We start from the raw sequence: 19,474 nt of genomic DNA, 5'->3' as shown, positions 1-19,474 counted from the left end.
AAAATGTGTTCTCATTAAACCCCACATCATGCAGTGATGAAGAATATAGAATACCTGAGTCAGCCCATTTCAATATTATACTGCCTATGTCTGCAAATGCATGTAATAAAGCAGCTGATTGAAATTCCCAGCCCACACTGGGACCACGAGCTACTTCATTCAGCCTCCATGAAGGTGGCCTCAATCCTGCTCCTTGATTCAGTACTCCATTCACTTAGTATCTGTCTGGGTTATGCGCTCCCTTTATTCACTCCAGTGTTGACAGTAGTAATCACATTTTGCACATACCACTGGCTCCATTCGACCCAAAAAGCCACTGGCGGTCAGCCTAGTTGCTCCGTCGTCACAGTAATGTAAAGAAGAGCCGCTGAAGAGCCCAGCTGGAGCTTCAAGAAGTAACGTACTGAGGTGTGCCGCCTCCTGGCACAAGCATTAAAACATAAAAATTCCCGTCCCCCTGATTTGATCTGTGGATACTCGCTCTCTCTCTCTCTCTCCCTAGAGACTGCCAGATCAACAGGGCACTGCCAATACATCTGAACTTGTTTTTTTGGAGACAGTACACTCACTGTGCTCCTCCATTTGTAAAGGTGATATTACATAACAGACATAAATGGTTTTGTGTGATTTGTAACATCAAGAGAGAAAAGAAAAAATGTTATAACTAGGGCTCCAAACTTAATTAGGCACTGCCACATATGCAAGCAGAGAAAGCAACTGTATAATCAAGCTTCAGCATAAGTACATGTGTAACAGGAGCACACTAATTTACTACAGCAAACCAAGGAAAAACCCTAGTGCAAAACAATTAAAAAATAATAATTTTTAATACATTCAATAAATACACATACATTTAAATGTGATATACTATAATCAAGACCATTTATGCTGCATCTGGCAATAATTAAAATTTTGCAACTGATTTTTAAGCATGATATAAAACTTTGTGAACTGATATACTACACAATCTGTGTTGAAATAAACATGCCAGAATTCATTAAAGGACACTTCTAAACTTCTCAGGACAGTTTTCCAAGAAACATATGATCCTTATCTCTACATAAAGCTTCAGTACTGTGTACATTTCAACATCATGCTCAATTTTTGATTATTTTGTAATTTAAACTGATAAATCATCCAAAATTAAACTAAAGTTCAGAATGTGAAAAAAAGCACAAAGAACGTTAAATACTCTGTTGATAAGATAGAGATTACATTATTGGAAACATGTCCACGAGACCTTCAACACCTTTCAAACCTAAACAAGTAGATTGTACATTTCCAAAAATAAGGAAGTTTGGTGGCTTTCATAACTTTTTACATGCATGAAACAAGAATCATGTTTTAATAGTTTTAATTTAAAACAAATATATTTAAAAACAAATAAAAAAATAAAAACATACCGAAAGAGGACAACAATAAATTTGGTCATAAACCAGCAAATTAAAATTAATTACTTACTAATTAAAAGGTTAAATGTTTAGCAAAAGTGAGTCAGAAATATTTTCTTCAGTGTCATGGATACAACTGCATGACCTTTGACTCCCTGTAATTAAGCCTCAGGGGAAAGAGATGCTGGCACAGAGATGATTCGATTTATTTGGCCGACACAGATGGGTATTTACAAGCGCTCATGCTGACACTGTATGTCACGAAGAGCTACAGGAGGTTTAATCTTAACAAGGAGTCTGTCATGGTAGCATCCTTTAAGGACTTGTCTTGGCTTGTATAAAAACGTAAATGCACACTGACAACTACATTACCATTTTGTTAACAAAAACAAATTTTAATACAGATACAAAAATAAAGAAAATATAGATACAAAAAAATATGGGTTACCAATTACTGGTATTCTTCAGTAGGGAGAATATCTGAATCCGCAAAGCAGCATGAAGAATGTATTTGTTTTCGGCTGATTCATGTAAGCACGTGGATAAAGTCCACTTGTGCTCTCTTGCCCATCATGCTGAGAGTCGACCTCTCCCCAGGTCAGTTCACATGCCCTCCAGCTGCTTGTGTTCCCAGTTTTACAGTAGCAGGTGATTAAGACAGGTGATGGAAACGGTGGTTTCCTGACGTGTACAAAAAGGCTTGGTGTTTTACTGAAGCATGGGAAAGACTGTGGTTGAGAGGTCAGGGGCAGATTTAGACTGCCTCCCACAGCAGCTAAATCAACAACAATAAAACTTAAGCAATCTGGCAAAACTGAACAAGGGTTGAAATGCGAGATGGGGTCTCCAGAAACTTCTAAATCCACAATGTAGTCCTACCTGTGACAAACTATGCTTTTCCTCAGTATTGTCTCTCCAATTTAATTAACACATTAATTCCATGTTGTAGTCCCCTTAAGTTAGACTGAGGACATCCCAAGGCTGGATAAACAACTGATAATATGTCTAGGGTGACTGATTTATCATGCTGCATACTGGGGTTATGCATAAGATTATGTAGTAGTTCCAGTGTTTTCACTTCCAATCTCCTCTTGAAGGTATAACATAAAACTATATAACATGGTGTTTCTATGAGAACAAAAATATAGTGAATTACCATTATGTTTCCTGAAACATTATCAATTGACCTTGGTGAGAGCATGAATCACATGCCATTGAGATATTTAGTGCCACATTTTATCATGTTTCTTTTCCACATATATAATACTGTAACTTTCACAGATTTTCTTACAAGAGCACACTTCTAAATTACAAAGAGCATTGTTGCCATCACGAGACTGTGACATTTGTGCCATTGGAAAAAATCCCAAGCTGCCCATCCACTACATTTCATTAATTAACCAGTTTTGTTTTGGGTAATTTTCCCCACAAAAGCTCCAAACATTGTGTAATGTGTAAAACATCTTTAAGTTTTGAAGGCCTCAATGGGCATTTTATGAGGAACAACAATTGTAAACATTGAAATTTCATTAATAAGCTCTTATATGACATTCGTACTGCAGCAAGAAGCCAACTAAAAAAATCCAAGCAGGGCGCAAAATTGGACACAGCGTAAAGTGCTTGTTTCATCAGGGTCAGGGATATTTAGCCTATTTAACAAACCATTAGTGAACAAATGTCCATAAGACACTACATTTTTAAAGCTTTGTAGTTCTATCCCTGACCATGTCTAAGCTGTACGCTAATATTTGGGTATGGTGGATATGAGGGTGTAACATGTCATCCCTCATCAATTTACCATGGAATTATTGCTCTTTTAACAAGATTAAGAAAACAAAACTAAACACTTTTCATAAATAATATACATCACGTCATAAAATAAATTAATGATTTCTTGTCACCCAAAGAATGCGAGAGATCAGGCAGAACAGTTAATGCCAACATGGCAAAGTAAAGCCTAAGAACTTAGAGTGATCCGGGATATCTTTTCTAAATACATATATTTAAGGTTATACATTTCTAAAAATAACCATTTATTATCCTGCAGCAGATAAACTCAAGACTTACAAGTTACTCACAACATACCAGTTATACCATGCATTAACTTATAAAATGAACTCTTTGTGACAAACACACATTTCCTTAGATGCAGCTTAAATAAGATTTTCTTTTATTGTGGTCGGCTACAATCAAAAGTGCTTATTTTAAAACCACTGATTCCTCTTTTAGTTTTCACTGCACAGTGTTCTTCAGAAAACGGAAAGGGTAAAAAGAACAAGACACCACAAAATGTTACAGTGCATTGTAAACAAACTCCTCCCATCCCTTGTTACTTAAATCATACTGGAAAAACAAGTCCATCTGTGTAACCCGCTACCATACACGCTGTGAATTTGAATTGTTTTAAATGTGAATACTGTGCATACTTTGTGGTCTGATGGTCAGTGGCAAGTATGAATCACATTTTTATTCAAACTCTGAATGTTACAACATTATCGTCAAAAGAAACTGATCAAATGCTTGTGAAAAAGGGAACTTGCTGTGGAAAATGGACTGTTTACAATTATGTTAGGAGTGATCCAGTTGGATCTAATTCAACACAAATGGCACGTCCTGACTGAGTTTTTCATATATTTAAAAATATTTAGGCCTATAATTAAATCAGTGACACAGTATTAAACTATTTTGAAATTTTGGACTCCTATTGAGCTGTAGGATCTGTACAAAGCAAATTATGTTATGCAGACAGTTGCAAAGAATCAATTTTCTTGAGCAGCAAAACACTAAAAGATGTTCACAATGCTCACAATTCTTACATTATTAAGAATTCCACTTACATTATCCACTAAAAGCTTAATTAGTATGGTCCTATAATATCACAGTACTTTATCAAAAAATACAACAGCTGTGCCAAATAATGGAAAAACTGAAAAGAACACAACGTAAATCGCTATAAGCATCATATACCCATCAAGCTTAGGTAACACTCTCCGCAGAAAACATTTCAAACAATGATAGCACTTATTAAGCCTACTTCACAGCAAAGGCTATTTAATAATTTCTGTCAAAATTTCATCAAAGTGGAACCGGTTTAACAAATGACCGACTATGGAAAACATGAGGTCATCTTGCTATTCAAACATTTAATTTCCCGTACAAATGGCAAGATTGTACTGTACAAGGAAGTATTCAAATGGCATTAACAATCTCCATACATTAAAAAATGTAAACCTTTTTTAAAATTAATAACTCTCATAATCCTTAAAAATGTGTTATTTATAAAATATAATTAGCAGAAAAGTCCAGAAAAGAACAGAGAGTGGACTGATCTCTCACAAGTTGAGGGAACTCTTATCTCCCCTAATCTAGGGCAAGTACTGGGAAGTTTCAACATTCCTGCATTCCAGTGGCTGTTCAGTAAGGGTCCAGCCCAGACTTTTCTTTACTTCCACTGTTTATTTTTTCTTCACAGGAAAATTGCACTGTTCAAATGTGAAATTAGCCAGTTAAAATTAGGTATGATAGATGTAAACTTGCCTTGCGGGACCAATTTCAGAGATCACTACTACAATTCTATTTTAAGGAGGATTTGCTCAGGGAGGGATGTTAGGATAGTACAGTATTATTACACTGTGCAGCAATACCAAACACGGTTAATTGATACATTAGCTATTTTTTTTTAATTTCAGAAAGGACAGGCTTATCAAACTCCATAGTTAACTGACACAGGTGGACTTTTTTCCATGAAAAAAATATGCATCTCAGATCCACAGAATTACTTCTTGCTCCTGTATTTCCCTTGTACAGATTCAAACATTATTGGTCGTACACAGGAATCTTCTAACCCAGGTGGAGATTTCCACACAATGTTTGGACTGAAGTGCAGTTACAAATACTGAATAATGCCCTACCTGCTTCACAACCAGTAATATCGTGACACGAATCAAGAAATGTGGTCTGCCTAATGAAACCCAGTCTACAGACGACACTTCTGCCAACTGTCTTGGAACAAAACTGCAGTGCTAACTTGGCACTACCTGTCATTAAAAACAAACTTGGTGCATATAAAGAAACCTAATATCTACAGAGTTATTTAAACTTCAATAAAAATAGGAATGATGCCACTATTTGTAATTTCGATAGTTTTCTGCTAAAGCCCTGAAATGTTTAAGCTCTTATTTAAGACTGAAAACGCATTACTTTAAGTCACATTCTTTGTTGAACTGATTTGAAAAACAACAGGGATTCTGTATATGCAACATTATTTCACCTACACATTCATACACCATTACAGCACAAATGAAATGTAACACTTACAGTATTGTAACTGTGAAAAATAAATCATTTAAAAGGCCACGCCTGTGAAATTCAGAAAAATGGACCATGAATTTGTTACAGCCCTACTCATAACATAGGCCTCCAGCTGTTAGTTCACTTTTGTGTGCAATGAGAGTTTAGTGTGGAGCCCAGCAGCCTTCTAAGGTATCAGTTCTATAGCAAGAAAGAATACAGAGGCCGACTGCTTTGCAGCCAATCAGAAATAGTTATCTGCTTGTTTTGGAGTAGAGAACATGAATTGGAGGCTGATATAAGACAAACTCTCCGCTCAGAAAATATTGAACTTAATAAAAATGTTACATTAAAATGACTATCAATAATGAATTGCAAGTGTGAAGATTTTAAGAGTTTAGACACCAGCACTAGAAAACTGTAATGTGATTTAAAGTACAGCTAAGGTTGGGGCACACCTACTTCAGCACAAATCTAGTGCCGGCTATAAGCGTACAAGTCAAGTACTGGGACATTTGTGTAAAACTGTCAGATGATAAATAAGCACTATAATTAATTGGCGCACACTACACTTGGGATATATAAAAGCCTATACCATATTTTTTTTTCTCCACAGGCACAGCAATGATCAGAGTTTAATCATGTTGCCATTACTTTGTGATAACAAAAAGTGGGGTTGATATTACTTCATGTTTTGGGTAATTGGGAAGTACTGGTATAACACAGTTGCAAATACTTTTCACCTAGATATAGATTATTATCTATTATCTAATGTAAAGAAATTGTATCAAATTGAAAATCAAAAAGATAAAAAAATAGAGATTGGAGAATACCAGGTACAATTTACAAGGAGAAGTGGGTTGTGTTAGTACAGCCGAGTTTAAAATAAACAGTTGCAGAATGTTAAATATTTAAGCCTAACTTTAAGATGTTGCACATGTTTCTTGACAGAAAATGATCAATGTTATTGAAACCTACTGTCAAAACTACAAAATGATAAAGCAAAAGCACTTTTAGGACACTGTAAAACATTGACAGGGCAGCCTGTGTTGCAACTGTCAATGATTTGTCTACAAAAACAGCGATTCTTTTGAATCTAAGCTTAAATCAAAACAAGTATTTTTGTGTAATACATTAGATAAGTCCTACAAATGTTGTACAAAACAATGTCTATGTTATTCACATTGCAGAATGACCAACAAATCTGTGAAGAGCATTTCAAAATGTTTCAAAAGTGGTTACACATGCTGAATTAATCTTGTGAATTAAAATGTTGGTTTTGCACCAATGCATTCCACACAATATTCTTGAAAAAGTACTGTAAACATAAAAAAAAACATCACATCAGGTATATGGGATTTTATTACGATGGCTTCCTGACAACAATACTTCCCTTGTTTACAAACAAAGTAATGTTGCTGACAAAAATGGTTGGACCTCCAAGCACCTTAATATGGTGTTCTTAAGGCAACGTGACAAATACAGCATATGTATGTTTGTAGGAAAGGTCTGGAACCCACTATCAGTTCCAGCACCACATGGATCAAAGAAATGTAATGCAACACACTGTGAAAGCTCCAGGAAACTTTCTTCAGCTGTAAAAACAATCAGGAAAGTGGAAATCAGAAGGGATCTTGCAAATGTACATCAACAGTTACTGTCAAATGAACCATCCCTGCATGATGAGCTTCCGTCAACATGTCATGTCACAACTATTATTTTCTTACATCAAAATATACAACAGTTAAGCCAGTCCACAGGTTAAAACCATATTTCTTTCAATAGGATTCATAAAACAAGTAAATGTAGCTCCACATTTAATGCATATTGCATTTTATTCTCACAAAAAACTAAATGATTATCCATTAAGTTAATATCACTGTTTTGCAAAGATTTGGTTTGGACTTAAAATATTCAGGATAAAAGTATACCAAACTTTCCAAGCTGTAAAAGAACAACTACTTGAATGTTACAGTATTTATAAAAAAAGCATTGTGGTTTGCAAAGAAGCATTGTAAATTAGAAGTGCAAGGGTAGAATTCCTGGCTGGGCTGCTCTGGCTCAGGAACAAGAGCTAGTCATGTGACTTTAGGCCCCGTGACAGACTGTTCAGCTGCTGAAAATGAATTTAATTCATAAACTAGGCTTAATTTCACTAACTGTTATTCCGATATACTGTAAATGTCATACATTTTAATATGTATAATTTCTATTAACTTAGGCCTTGCAACACTGCCTTGTTTTAATGGTGTTCAACTTCTCACAATTGGTTTACAAATGACAGCAACCACCATACTTGTTAATCTGTTTCCAAGTAAGCATCGCATGCAATTATTAATTCAGTTTAGATTGTTAATGGGCATTCATTTTGTGTGTGTATTACAAGCAAATTTAAATAGCAGCAGTTGGTGCTCAGTACTATTGAACACAAATAATTTCCTTCTTTGCACAGTTTCAATACTTAATTGAAACAGGTAGTGTAGCTGTGTGATGTGCAACAAGTGAATTTATTCCAGTTGTCACTAAGCACAATATGTATAGGAGGCCTTAGTAATATATATTGATATATCAGCTATCACAAAGAACAACAAGGAATGGCCTTGTACCCATGGATCAGCTTATAGAGGACACTGATAATATGATACAGGCCTAGCCTATCTATGTAAACTATTGTACTCAAACCTTTTACTGAGGGTAAACAAAATATGTCATATCTGGTCATATTAGAAGAAGGGTTGTAGGGTGAATGAAAACAGAAAGTCAGATTCTTTGAAAGTCTTTTTCTGTCTGTCCTAGTTTTAACTGCTTTTATTATCCATCAGACTAATGAATTTCAGTCTGATGTACAAAATGCCTTTAATAAAAAGACATAATACTTTGAATAGCAATGACAGATGCGTGTTCCAGAAGTCGATTTCTAAAACACACAGCCACATATTCTTCCTGTACTAGTAATAACAGCCTTTAACCAGCTTGTTCCTACTACACTGCTGACTGATAGCATCCGATGGATGGACAGCATAGCGGAAATAAAATTAATCTACACAATGTTTGCTCACTGTTTACCATTTCAGGACCTCAGTACCATGGAGTGACATCTTGTTATTTCATTTTCTCTTTAAATTAAGAACAGTACAATTACATTTTGTACTACCAGTCTTTCTACAAAATGCATAATTTCACCTGGCAGTAAGGTGAACTTAACTGTTCGCAAGGCTAAATGAAGACCTCGTATAGTCGTCACATCCCACAACCCCTCAGCTGAGCACACTGCCAGTCTGATCACTGTGGCACATCTGAGCTCAGGCTTGGCAATCTCCCCGTCTTAACGGATCTCTGCTCAAGAATGCTGCTGTGAAAGGGTGATTCCAGCTTTCACTGCTTGATTATCAGTCCCACCCAAATACCAAACACAGCTTTACACTGTCTTTGGTTGACCAAGACAGACAGGCCAAGGATGTCCTAGTCATATGGCTTCATAATAGAAGACATACTAGCATATACACACGATTACCTGTATCACAAAAATAATTAATACAGTTGTATTAATTATGAATTTCTCTCTCTTTCTCTCTCTCTCTCTCTCTCTCCATTCTGTTCTTCTGGATTAATTCATTAGATTTAAGAAGAAGAAACTTGTTATTAATTATTCTAAATTCACAAAACATCAGATTCACACAACTAGAGATTAGAGATATTACTAGTGGACCTACCTGATCTCCACTTGATGATGTCACTAAATTCATTGTTGGCTGCACCATCATTGTTTTCCTCCATTGTTACAACTTTGGCCATTTCGCCCCCAAGCTTTGTCTTCTGAAATATTGTAATCCTTTTCTATTTTTAAGGACTCAAACCAGCCTTGGAATCCTTCTTTGACAATGAACTTCACATGTAAAAGGTCCTTGTCAAATACCTGGAAGAATTAAAAAGGAATATTAGAATGCATGTCAACTTGTACCTTAATTAATCATTAACATCTACTGTGACTCATTAAAATCTCAATACACAGCTCGTGGGACGCAACAAGAGCTTATAATTCAGAAGCCATCAGATAAGCAACAATGCACAAATGCATCGAGATATTGTTCAAATATTACCCTTAAGGTTTTTATATCACTAAAAATGTAATATTTATTTATCTGACCAAGCACTGTGGCCTTGTGTGAAACGAAGCAGGTGGCACAATTCAGGGGGTATAGGTAAGCTGTCCACATCTAGTTATAACTGTATACCTCTTTAATGACAATCTAGAAGAGTGATGTTTTATATGTAAAGAAAACCAAACACACTGGCTGTCAATCCCAGTGGCACAGACATGAACACATTCCAGCTCTAGGAACAGATCAGTATGGAAAGCTGGGGACATGAAAAATGAAAGACAGCACAGACTGATATACCGCACTCAGCCTTGCAATTACTTTTTTGTTAGTAATAGGGGATTTCCCTGCAACTTTTTTTACTTGCTTAAACTTTATTTGTTTTTTCAGATTTTTCCTGGCATACTGTGAACAGTGTTGTGAAAGTCTCCTGCGTTCATACTGAAATATGGCAACATCTAATAGATTTCAGTGAACTGTCTATAATGTATGCATTCAATAAATGTTAAAATCCAAGGACATAAGAAATGATCCCAACGTATCATATAGATTAAATATTAAGTTTAGCTTGGGGCAGAAAGGTTGTGGTTATTTTCATTAACATAAACCGTTGCACTGTGATGCATTCCCAGCAAATAAAACCAGGAACTAGACTGTGGCACATTAAAGCAGTATTGCCATATATGTGGTGGATAAGTGGGCAAGTTGGGTAAGCATCACTATGTGCTTTTGGTCCCATAAGTGTTTTGGTTGTTAAAATTAGGTGTGCATTCATTTAAATATCGTACAGTTCTATTAAGGCTGAGGTTTAAACATATTAAAGTCAATACTTGTTAAATGGGGAATAAAGTAAAGTAAAAAAGAATACTAAAGTGAATGAACTCGTCTGACAAGTTATATTTAAAATTGCACAATATAGACCATTCTTGCAATACAAGCGCAGATACCTGCATTTATGTTTGCCTTGTTCGTGTAATAAAGCATGCATTGCTTTAGAAAATGGTTGTATCAGTAGTATTTCAAGGGTTTAACTTCAGCTCCACGTACAGCATTTTTCACGGGGAGTGGCGACAACATTGCCATGAATCTGTCCATGTGAGTGTCAAACTAAAAATCGTCTAAAAACGCCGTCTGAGAAAAATGGTCCTAGTTATTTATATGTCACAGCACACAAGTTTACAGTTCAATGCAAAGCACACCAACATTTTCAATTTCAGTTCCGTAAAAAAGGTCTGGAACCCCTTCAAGACGTTTTAATGAAGAGGTTAAACAGCTACTCTCTGTAACTACTGAATTACTGACTCTCACAACGATATGCATTTGTGTTTAGGTGCATTAATAATGTTGCCACACTACTGGAAATAAGGCAGGAATGTCTCATATGCCCAAACCCATGTGGATCAAACTTTCACAGGACCAAAGAGCTTGTGTTTGCCAAGATGTTGGCTGCTTTCTCTGAGCTTGCTGGACTTTCCTGACTTTTCCTTTAAACTCTCTAGCTGCTGTTTTCCAGGTCACTTCCCCAATATCATTTGAATCCTTCATTTTGTTGGGGAGTTTCTCTCTTTCTGCAACAGATACATCAATATATCTGCCAGGCACACTGGTGTATCTTCACATCCCAAAGTGTGCAAGGGAAAATGGGTTAGTTTACACCATGAATCTCAGCTGTATGTGGTAGCGTCGTTGTGACAGATCTGCACTGAGTTGTGAGGTTTAATTATTAATAATAATTATTACGTGCGTTACCACCGCGGTACCACTGAGTCACTTCGCTACCTTCAGAGTTTCAAGTTGCAACCAGATCTCTTTCTCACTTACATCACTTTTACACCAATAATTAAGTAGACAAATAGACTTTCTGTTATTATTATTTCAAAAGCACGTCTCTTTCTCGGTGTGACTGTTTCCAATACAAATCGACCAGTGATCCGGGACTCACCTTCTGCTTGGCAGACCAGTCCTGCTGCAGTCCAGGGCACCGACTTCAAGATGTTGGAAACAAATTCAAAACTGACTGAACTTTGTGTATAACAGGTCCTTCTTCAAAACAAGCCGTTTACCTTATCTTAAGACATGCTGGCGGAGAAAAAATGTGGGGATGCAACAACAACACAGCCCGGTTCCTCTCCACGCACACTCACACAATGCAAATATCCGCCTGTTGTTCCCACAGACAGAAAACAACTCCCCAAAAATCAATGGAAAGTGCTCTGCTGGTGATTTGCAAAGGATTCTGTTGTCACACCTTTATATCCCAGTGTGTCGCCGGTGTTTTCACAGTGTTTTCGGGGAAGCTGCTGCTTTCTGCAACTTCGCTCCAACTTCGCTCCCGTGTGTCCGTCCTGGCACCCGCAGCGCGCCGCCGCTCGGGAACATGGCGCGGCCGTCACGTCACCGCGCTCCCGCTGAGCCCGGCCGCGCGGCGCGCTCCCGCGGAGGCAGGCTGATCCACGCAGGACAGGCAGCGCCGGGCAGAGCCACACGTTTATACACGCAGCCATCACACACAACAGTTGACCACCTGCCTGATATTGTGTTGGTCATGCTTTTGCCGCCAAACAGCCCTGACCCGTCGAGGCGTGGACTCCACTAGACCTCTGAAGGTGTGCTGTGGTATCTGGCACCAAGACGTTAGCAGCAGATCCTTTAAGTCCTGTAAGTTGCGAGATGGGGCCAAGATGTTGAACTCGTGATTCATCAGACCAGGCCACCTTCTTCCATTGCTCCGTGGTCCAGTTCTGATGCTCACGTGCCCATTGTAGGCACTTTCGGCAGTGGACAGGGGTCAGCATGGGCACCCTGACTGGTCTGCGGCTACGCAGCCCCATACGCAACAAACTGCGATGCACTGTGTGTTCTGACACCTTTCTATCAGAACCAGCATGAACTTTTTCAGCAATTTGAGCTACAGTAGCTCGTCTGTTGGATCAGACCACACGGGCCAGCCTTCGCTCCCCACGTGCATCAATGAGCTTTGGCCGCCCATGACCCTGTCGCTGGTTCACCGCTTTTCCTTCCTTGGACCACTTTTGATAGATACTGACCACTGCAGACCGTTTTGGAGATGCTCTGACCCAGTCGTCTAGCCATCACAATTTGGCCCTTGTCAAAGTCACTCAGATCCTTACACTTGCCCATTTTTCCTGCTTCTAACACATCAACTTTAAGGACAAAATGTTCACTTGCTGCCACTGACAGGTGCCATGATAACGAGATTATCAGTGTTATTCACTTCACCTGTCAGTGGTCATAATGTTATGGCTGATACATATATATATGTACAACTGAAATGCCAATTTAATCACTTTTAACTTGTATATATAGTGTATATGGTGGTAGCCATGGGAACTATAGTCATTCTGAAATCAATATTTCTCCCACTATCTGCAATATACATAAATAATTCAGCACAGTACCTATTTTGAACTGTTGTAACATGTTGCCTGTTTGAATTGCCATTTGTTATTCAGATTTAATTTAATTCTCTCAGTTAATCACATCCGAACAGAGAAATGTGTCACTTTGTAAAACCCTCTGCAGTCTGCTTTCCATCGCACACACCACAGAAAGGGCTCTGTTCTCTGTCACTAACTGCCCACTTGCTCCCTGTGCGCTTTGTCTCACCTCTGTATTTAATCTTCTTGCCCTTTCAGCAGCTTTCAACACAGTTGATCAAACAATGCTCCTTGCCTCTCTCTGACCTTTGGATTTAGACACAGCTCTTGCCTGGTTTGCTATCTGCCTCTGTGACTGTCCCTTCCAGGTTTACACTGTGGCTGTCTCTTCTCCATTCCCTCTCTCTACAGATGTATCCTCAAGGATTAGTGTTTGAACCCCTTCTTTCCTCTCTCTACCCTTGCTCTGTGGTTTCTCTTATTTTACCAAGTGGATTCTCTTACATGCTGATGTTGTTCAGATCTTTCTTTCCTTCCCATCAATTATGTAACTGTCATCCCCTGCTGCATACACTTGCAGGACCTCAGACTCAACTTTTTCCACCCACTCTGGATCTCTTCCTCCTCTCTCCTGTTTATATCTCTGTCTCAATTTCCCCTGATTCTATCACCCTCTCTCACTCTTCTTACACCAAGAGTGTTGGGGTAACCTTTGATCCTTTTTATTGTAATTGTGGGGAACCAAAATAAATAATAAAAGACTTTGCAAATGGGCTCCCGAATCACATTAATCACATTCATGTCAGACATGGTCGTAAAGAGTCTCCTTGTGGTTGCCTTGTGTAATTAAATATCAGTTCCTCTAAAAGAAGTGCATGGTCTTTTCCAATGACAGGCCCAGAAATGAAAAATGAAAAAAAAAAAAAAAACTAACATAGAAACATGGTCAAAAACGTTTCCTTGGAAAAGCCCTTTGGATCTGCGTTACATTAAAATTCATGTGGCTTTACTATAACCCATCATTTACTAAGCGAAGAAACGTTTATCAAGGTATTTTCAGATTGCTGCAAGGAGGCCGGTTTTATTTTACACATTTCAGTTTGTTTGATTTCGCAGCAAATCAGAGATTGCTTTTATTGGTACATCCTCTCAGGATGTAAGTGGAATATTGAACACCCATATGGTTTACAATTTTGAAAAAACAAAATCCTATAAACACCTGTTGAAAATGTCTCTTATTTTTTTAAAAGGAAAATTTGTCACACTAAGAAACCAAACAAAATTTTGAGAAATAAGAAAGAGGAAATATATTAAGCTATTAAGAAAAATATGTAATCTATGAAGAAGGGTAGAAAAACTACATTTTAAGGAGGAAATGTGCTAATATATTGTTCTGTTCTACTTGTGTTGCTTTATGGTGCTTTTTGGAGTTTTTCAGTATAAGTTTATACAAGTATAAAGTATATAAGTTTTTGAAATGCTATATTAGGCAACTTGAAACTTGTTTTTTTAAATTGAGATACAATTTTTGACAAAAGATTTAGGTAAGACAATGCCTGGCTTTAGTGTCACATTACAAAAAGACACATTGAGCTAAATGAACAGGGACCATGGAAATAATAAACAGAAAAGGTGATAGCTACACATCACATCTGGGATACATTTTGTTAACATAAGTATTATATGACATTCTATATGAATATACATGTCAAACTCCTTCACTTGCAAAAGGTAAACAATTTATGGGATTGAAATAAAATGTCACGATGCTAAGAGTGAAATATAATCTAACGTTCATTAATTTCCAGATAGATGAAATGTGGATCTCTCAGTGAAAGGCTGGGATATTTTCTCCACGCTCTCAGTTGACACTGCGCTTTGTGTGGGGGGTTTTCATACAATACAAAAAGCGGGTTTTCTTTCCACAAATTAGTGCTCTGCTATGTGCACGATCAGGAGTCGGATGACAGCTCAGGTAAGCTGAGATGGGAACATTTGTCAAAGGATTGGAATATCAGCTTGTGCCTTAGCTGCCCTACGAACACTGCTGCCAAGGCATCGTCAAAAACATGCCGTGCTCTGCTAGACTTTCACAACAGGCACTACTGAAGGGGAGCTGCTACTGGTACAATTGCCCGATTGTGAGATTCATGCACCCTCAATTCTGAGGGAAACCATCAATAGCCCCTCTTACCTGGAGGACTACAATTTGCTCCACTTGGTAAAGGAACATTTTTCTCTCACCCAACATCCTGACGAGCCAAAGAAATATATCCTGCAGACCATACAATCAATCTACCTGATTTTGTTTTCATCTTCTATATAATACTCTGGGCTCAATTTTCCTCTGGGCAAGTGATCAGTCTATTTCATTCCCAATGGAGTGAATAGTCCATCCAGACATTTTACACTGGAAATGTTAATATTCTTTTTATTAACACACCACTGGTTTTAGTTTTTAAAAATGAGATTGTATTTTCATAGATTCTCATTAAATTCACTCTACATTACTAATTTCCTCCATCTTATTCATTTTCCCAGCTTTCACCTATGTGTCATGCAATGTTACACATTACCACCAATGAATATCAAACAAACATTATTAATATTATATCATTCCTCTTAGTGAAAGTGCATTTAAAGACCTTAAATATTCTTCACATTCGTCTGTGCTTTGTGCTTTCACAACACAGGTCCCATTGTAAGAGAGAAGAAATCCTTGTGGGATGACAGGAGATCAAATTGAAATTGAACAGGAATGAGGATAAGTATTTCTGAGGGAACACCTTGTGGAGAATATGCGTTTCCTAAAATGTGCCTGCCTTAAATGAGATCCAAAACATCACTGTGTTTCATAGTCAATCTGAGTTATCTACGTATTTTGAATATCGATGTAATAACATGAGAAAATGGAAGAAGAGACATTTTGGTGTTGAAATGCTTTAATTTCTCAAAGAACATTGTTTGAGTAGTTGAGCCTTTCTTGTGCCAGACAGAAGAGTATTCACTTTAGGAGTATTTATAGTTTTCGGAATCCATTAGGTGCTATCCCAGGTATTACAACATGGTTTAAACTTTCATTCACTGGCAGCCTCCGAAAGGAGCCAGGGAGCAGCATCCAAATGACTCGGCCTTACTACATCGAGCCTGACAAAACTGTCACCCTTCTACCTTCAGGTGTATGAGATACAGATGGCTTGTGCTAACTTGTTATATGTAAGTTAGTTTTTCTTTATCATGTTTCTGTTACAGTAAATGTATTTTTCTAAAAGCCTTTCCTTTCTGCTATACTCCTCCAAAAGTCCTTCATCCTCCTCAAAAGCACTCTTGCACCACCAGCTGGTGAACAAAGCTACAACACTTAACCATGTTTGTAATTTTTAACTTTATCTGTTTATCTCTCTCTCTCTCTCTCTCTCTCTCTCTCTCTCTCTCTCTCTCTCTCTCTATATATATATATATATATATATATATATATATATATATATATATATATAACAATTTTTAAGACAAACCTTAAGAACACACATGTAACATTGAATATAATGGAATTTGTGCTTTTTTTTTAAATATGTATCTGCATATTGTATTTGATTTTTAAAATATAAATCTGAAAGGTTGGTGTAACTGAGATGTAAATGGGAAAATTGAATTCAAGAAAAGGGGGAGGTTTCTCATTGGATTATCTATGAGGGCAGAGCAGGGAATATGAGCAGATATAGAGTTACAAATGAGTCCAAATGAGCCAGAATGGATGGATATTCATATGGGAAATGTGATGAAAACTCAGGGGTTAAGGCCTGGCTGGGAGCTCAGTTGGGCTGAGATGTATCATATGAGGCTAACAGCCTTCATGGCGTTCATCAATCCACCCACATAGTGTGTCTTTTAATGTTCCCAATGGGAGGTCCTGCCTCAGCTCTCTTACCCAGCATAGCTTCTGGCTAAGCAGAATTAAGTGTCTGGGAAACAGCAGTATTTGTCATGTCAGAGATACTTGTTTGGAAGGGGACAGTATTTGTTACCTTCAGACTTCAATGTAATAAAAGATTAGACTTAGTTTAGTTGAGTTGTTAGAACAGTGTGTTCCTTTAAAATATATTTGAAATATATTAGGACCCTTGCACTTTTACATCATATATTTTGGATTTAACATTTAAATACCAGAGGAACTAAAACAAATCTGATCAACTAATAGAAATCTGACTAACACATATGTTGGTTCATTTCCCCACTCCTGGTATAGCAAATGTGAAAGGGCGAGGGGGTCTGCACAGTAAATCATTGCAAGCATATTCAAAAAACATATTGTGAATAAAATGCCTAATTGTTGTGGATATTCAGCTGAAAATTAACAGTTCCCTTTGACTTAATGAAGGTATGTCTGACAATTATAGAGGCAATTATATGAACGCATGAATGACAAAAATAAATAAATAAATAAATAAATGAATGAATGAATTGATGAATTAATTAATTAATCATAAATGGACAATGGTTTTCTTGAATGTAACTTATTTCATATATTTATATTATGTTCTGAATTGTTGCTCTCTACCTTGTGGGCATCTCTGAAGTGTGCTTAAAACAATTGGCATGTACCTGTGAATTGGCTATTGTAAAATGTTTTTTTTCCCTTTAGGGAAAAAAAGTACTGCTGCAAACCCATGATAATGGTTCGTGAAACAAATAATATTCTGAATAAAACATTGGATTCTACTTTCAAAACATACTAGTTGGCTTCGAGAATTATTTAGAAATCAGTTTCTTTTCAAATAGTTTATAATAATAAATTAAAGATCAATTGTTTCAGGATTAATAACTAAATTAGACTTGAGTTTGTTAAACTAAAAAAAAAATAATAATAATAAAGCAACGAGCGCCATCTCTTTTGCTGTGGCTGTTCAGTTGTCATCCCATTAATCCACTGCAGTACCGACAGCGGAAGAAAGGAGGAGACACACAGATAGGCCTACGCCTATAATTTAGAAAAACAAAATAATGTAGAATACTATTTTCTGTAGTGTGAATATATTGAGAAATTGTTGAAAGAATTATTCAAGGAACGTCAACATTTAAAAAAACAAACAGAAAGAAAACAACATTCTCAGTATGTGAATCATCCTACAACTGAAACTTAAACTTCACTTCCTGGTTAGCATAGTCCAGTGGGCGCTAATCGGGATAGGATATGGATTGATGCACATATAATTTAAATGAATTAAAAATAGTTTTGTAAAAACACGTGAATGATAATACAGAATTAAATGGAAATAAAATGGTGTTTTACCAGGAGTGGGGTTCGAACCCACGCGGACATTCGTCCATTGGATCTTAAGTCCAACGCCTTAACCACTCGGCCATCCTGGTGCCTGAGAGCCTGCGCCGCCAGCACACATATCTCATTAATGGTTAGTTACATAGCATTCAACGTCCAATACTCGCCGGCTTTCAAATAGCAGCCGACCTCCCATAGTCCCGGGTTACGCAGCTTTCTTGTTTTCAGTAAATATAAATATAGCGTATATTAATTTAAAAAAATCACCAGCACGTGTGTTTTTCTTTACTTCCACAGTTTTGTTGAAGTGCTTTGTGTTTATTTAGCGAGTTCACAATATATCGACTCTTTACACCAACATAATTACCGGTATCTTTGGAAAGATTATTATTAGTAGTAATAATAATAATAATAAAATCATATTGATCTATTTTCACGAATGCAGCCTCCTCCAATGACACTGACAGACATAAGCACCAGCACGCGTTTTCTATAGGATACGGTATGTGAAAATACATTGTCATTAGCTAAATCATTATAAAGTTATTATTTCCTGTTCTGTTCTGAAACATGTATTCAAAAGCGCTCGGATACAGTAATGTTGATCTTTGTTGCATATACGGAAGCAACATGTTACAATACACGGCAGCTGTACAGCTTTGTGATTACCTACTGGAAACTACAGTATAGCCAGTAAGAAATCCATGACAAATTAAATCCAGAAAAAGCTTAAGTATACAACCAATACATAAATCTAAGCCGCGGAGCTGCCGATTACGACGCTACAGTGAAACGGAGTGCGGGATGTAACCGGCGCGGAGCTGCGTCTGGGCCTGTGTGTCTCCGTGCAGTTTGAATGGGAACTTTTATTTGCTAGCGCTAAACCAAACACATTCAATCCATGTGTACTGTTACTATGTAAACCAATGAACTTTGTATGTATTATTAAACTATTACATTTCCAGTCATGTGCAAAACTTATCGTTTATTCGATACATTGTGTTCTTTACTGGCGTA

The 19,474-nt window shown here is 37.1% G+C and overlaps 1 protein-coding gene and 1 non-coding gene across 6 annotated transcripts in view; both read right to left on the bottom strand.

Moving 5' to 3' along the window:
• Nucleotides 1–12,165, bottom strand: part of utrn (utrophin) — a 218,384-nt gene extending 206,219 nt beyond the window's left edge. For all 5 annotated transcript variants that reach the window (XM_066700727.1, XM_066700779.1, XM_066700771.1 and 2 more), the window contains exons 1-2: nt 11,724–12,165; nt 9,395–9,597 (exon numbers count right to left, since the gene is read on the bottom strand). In XM_066700727.1, the coding sequence (XP_066556824.1) occupies nt 9,395–9,476 (82 nt within the window). In that variant the 5' untranslated portion in view covers nt 9,477–9,597; nt 11,724–12,165. The remainder of the gene's footprint in view (nt 1–9,394; nt 9,598–11,723) is intronic.
• A 6,301-nt stretch (nt 12,166–18,466) lies between these two features.
• trnal-uaa (transfer RNA leucine (anticodon UAA)) lies at nt 18,467–18,549 on the bottom strand. Its single transcript has one exon. It is a non-coding gene; the product is annotated as a tRNA-Leu (tRNA).
• Nucleotides 18,550–19,474: the final 925 nt, after the last annotated feature.

Source organism: Amia ocellicauda, chromosome 1, assembly GCF_036373705.1.
Source record: "Amia ocellicauda isolate fAmiCal2 chromosome 1, fAmiCal2.hap1, whole genome shotgun sequence".
Lineage (NCBI taxonomy): Eukaryota > Metazoa > Chordata > Actinopteri > Amiiformes > Amiidae > Amia > Amia ocellicauda.
Note: the sequence above shows the minus strand (reverse complement) of the source record. Positions and strands in the feature narration are given on the sequence as shown.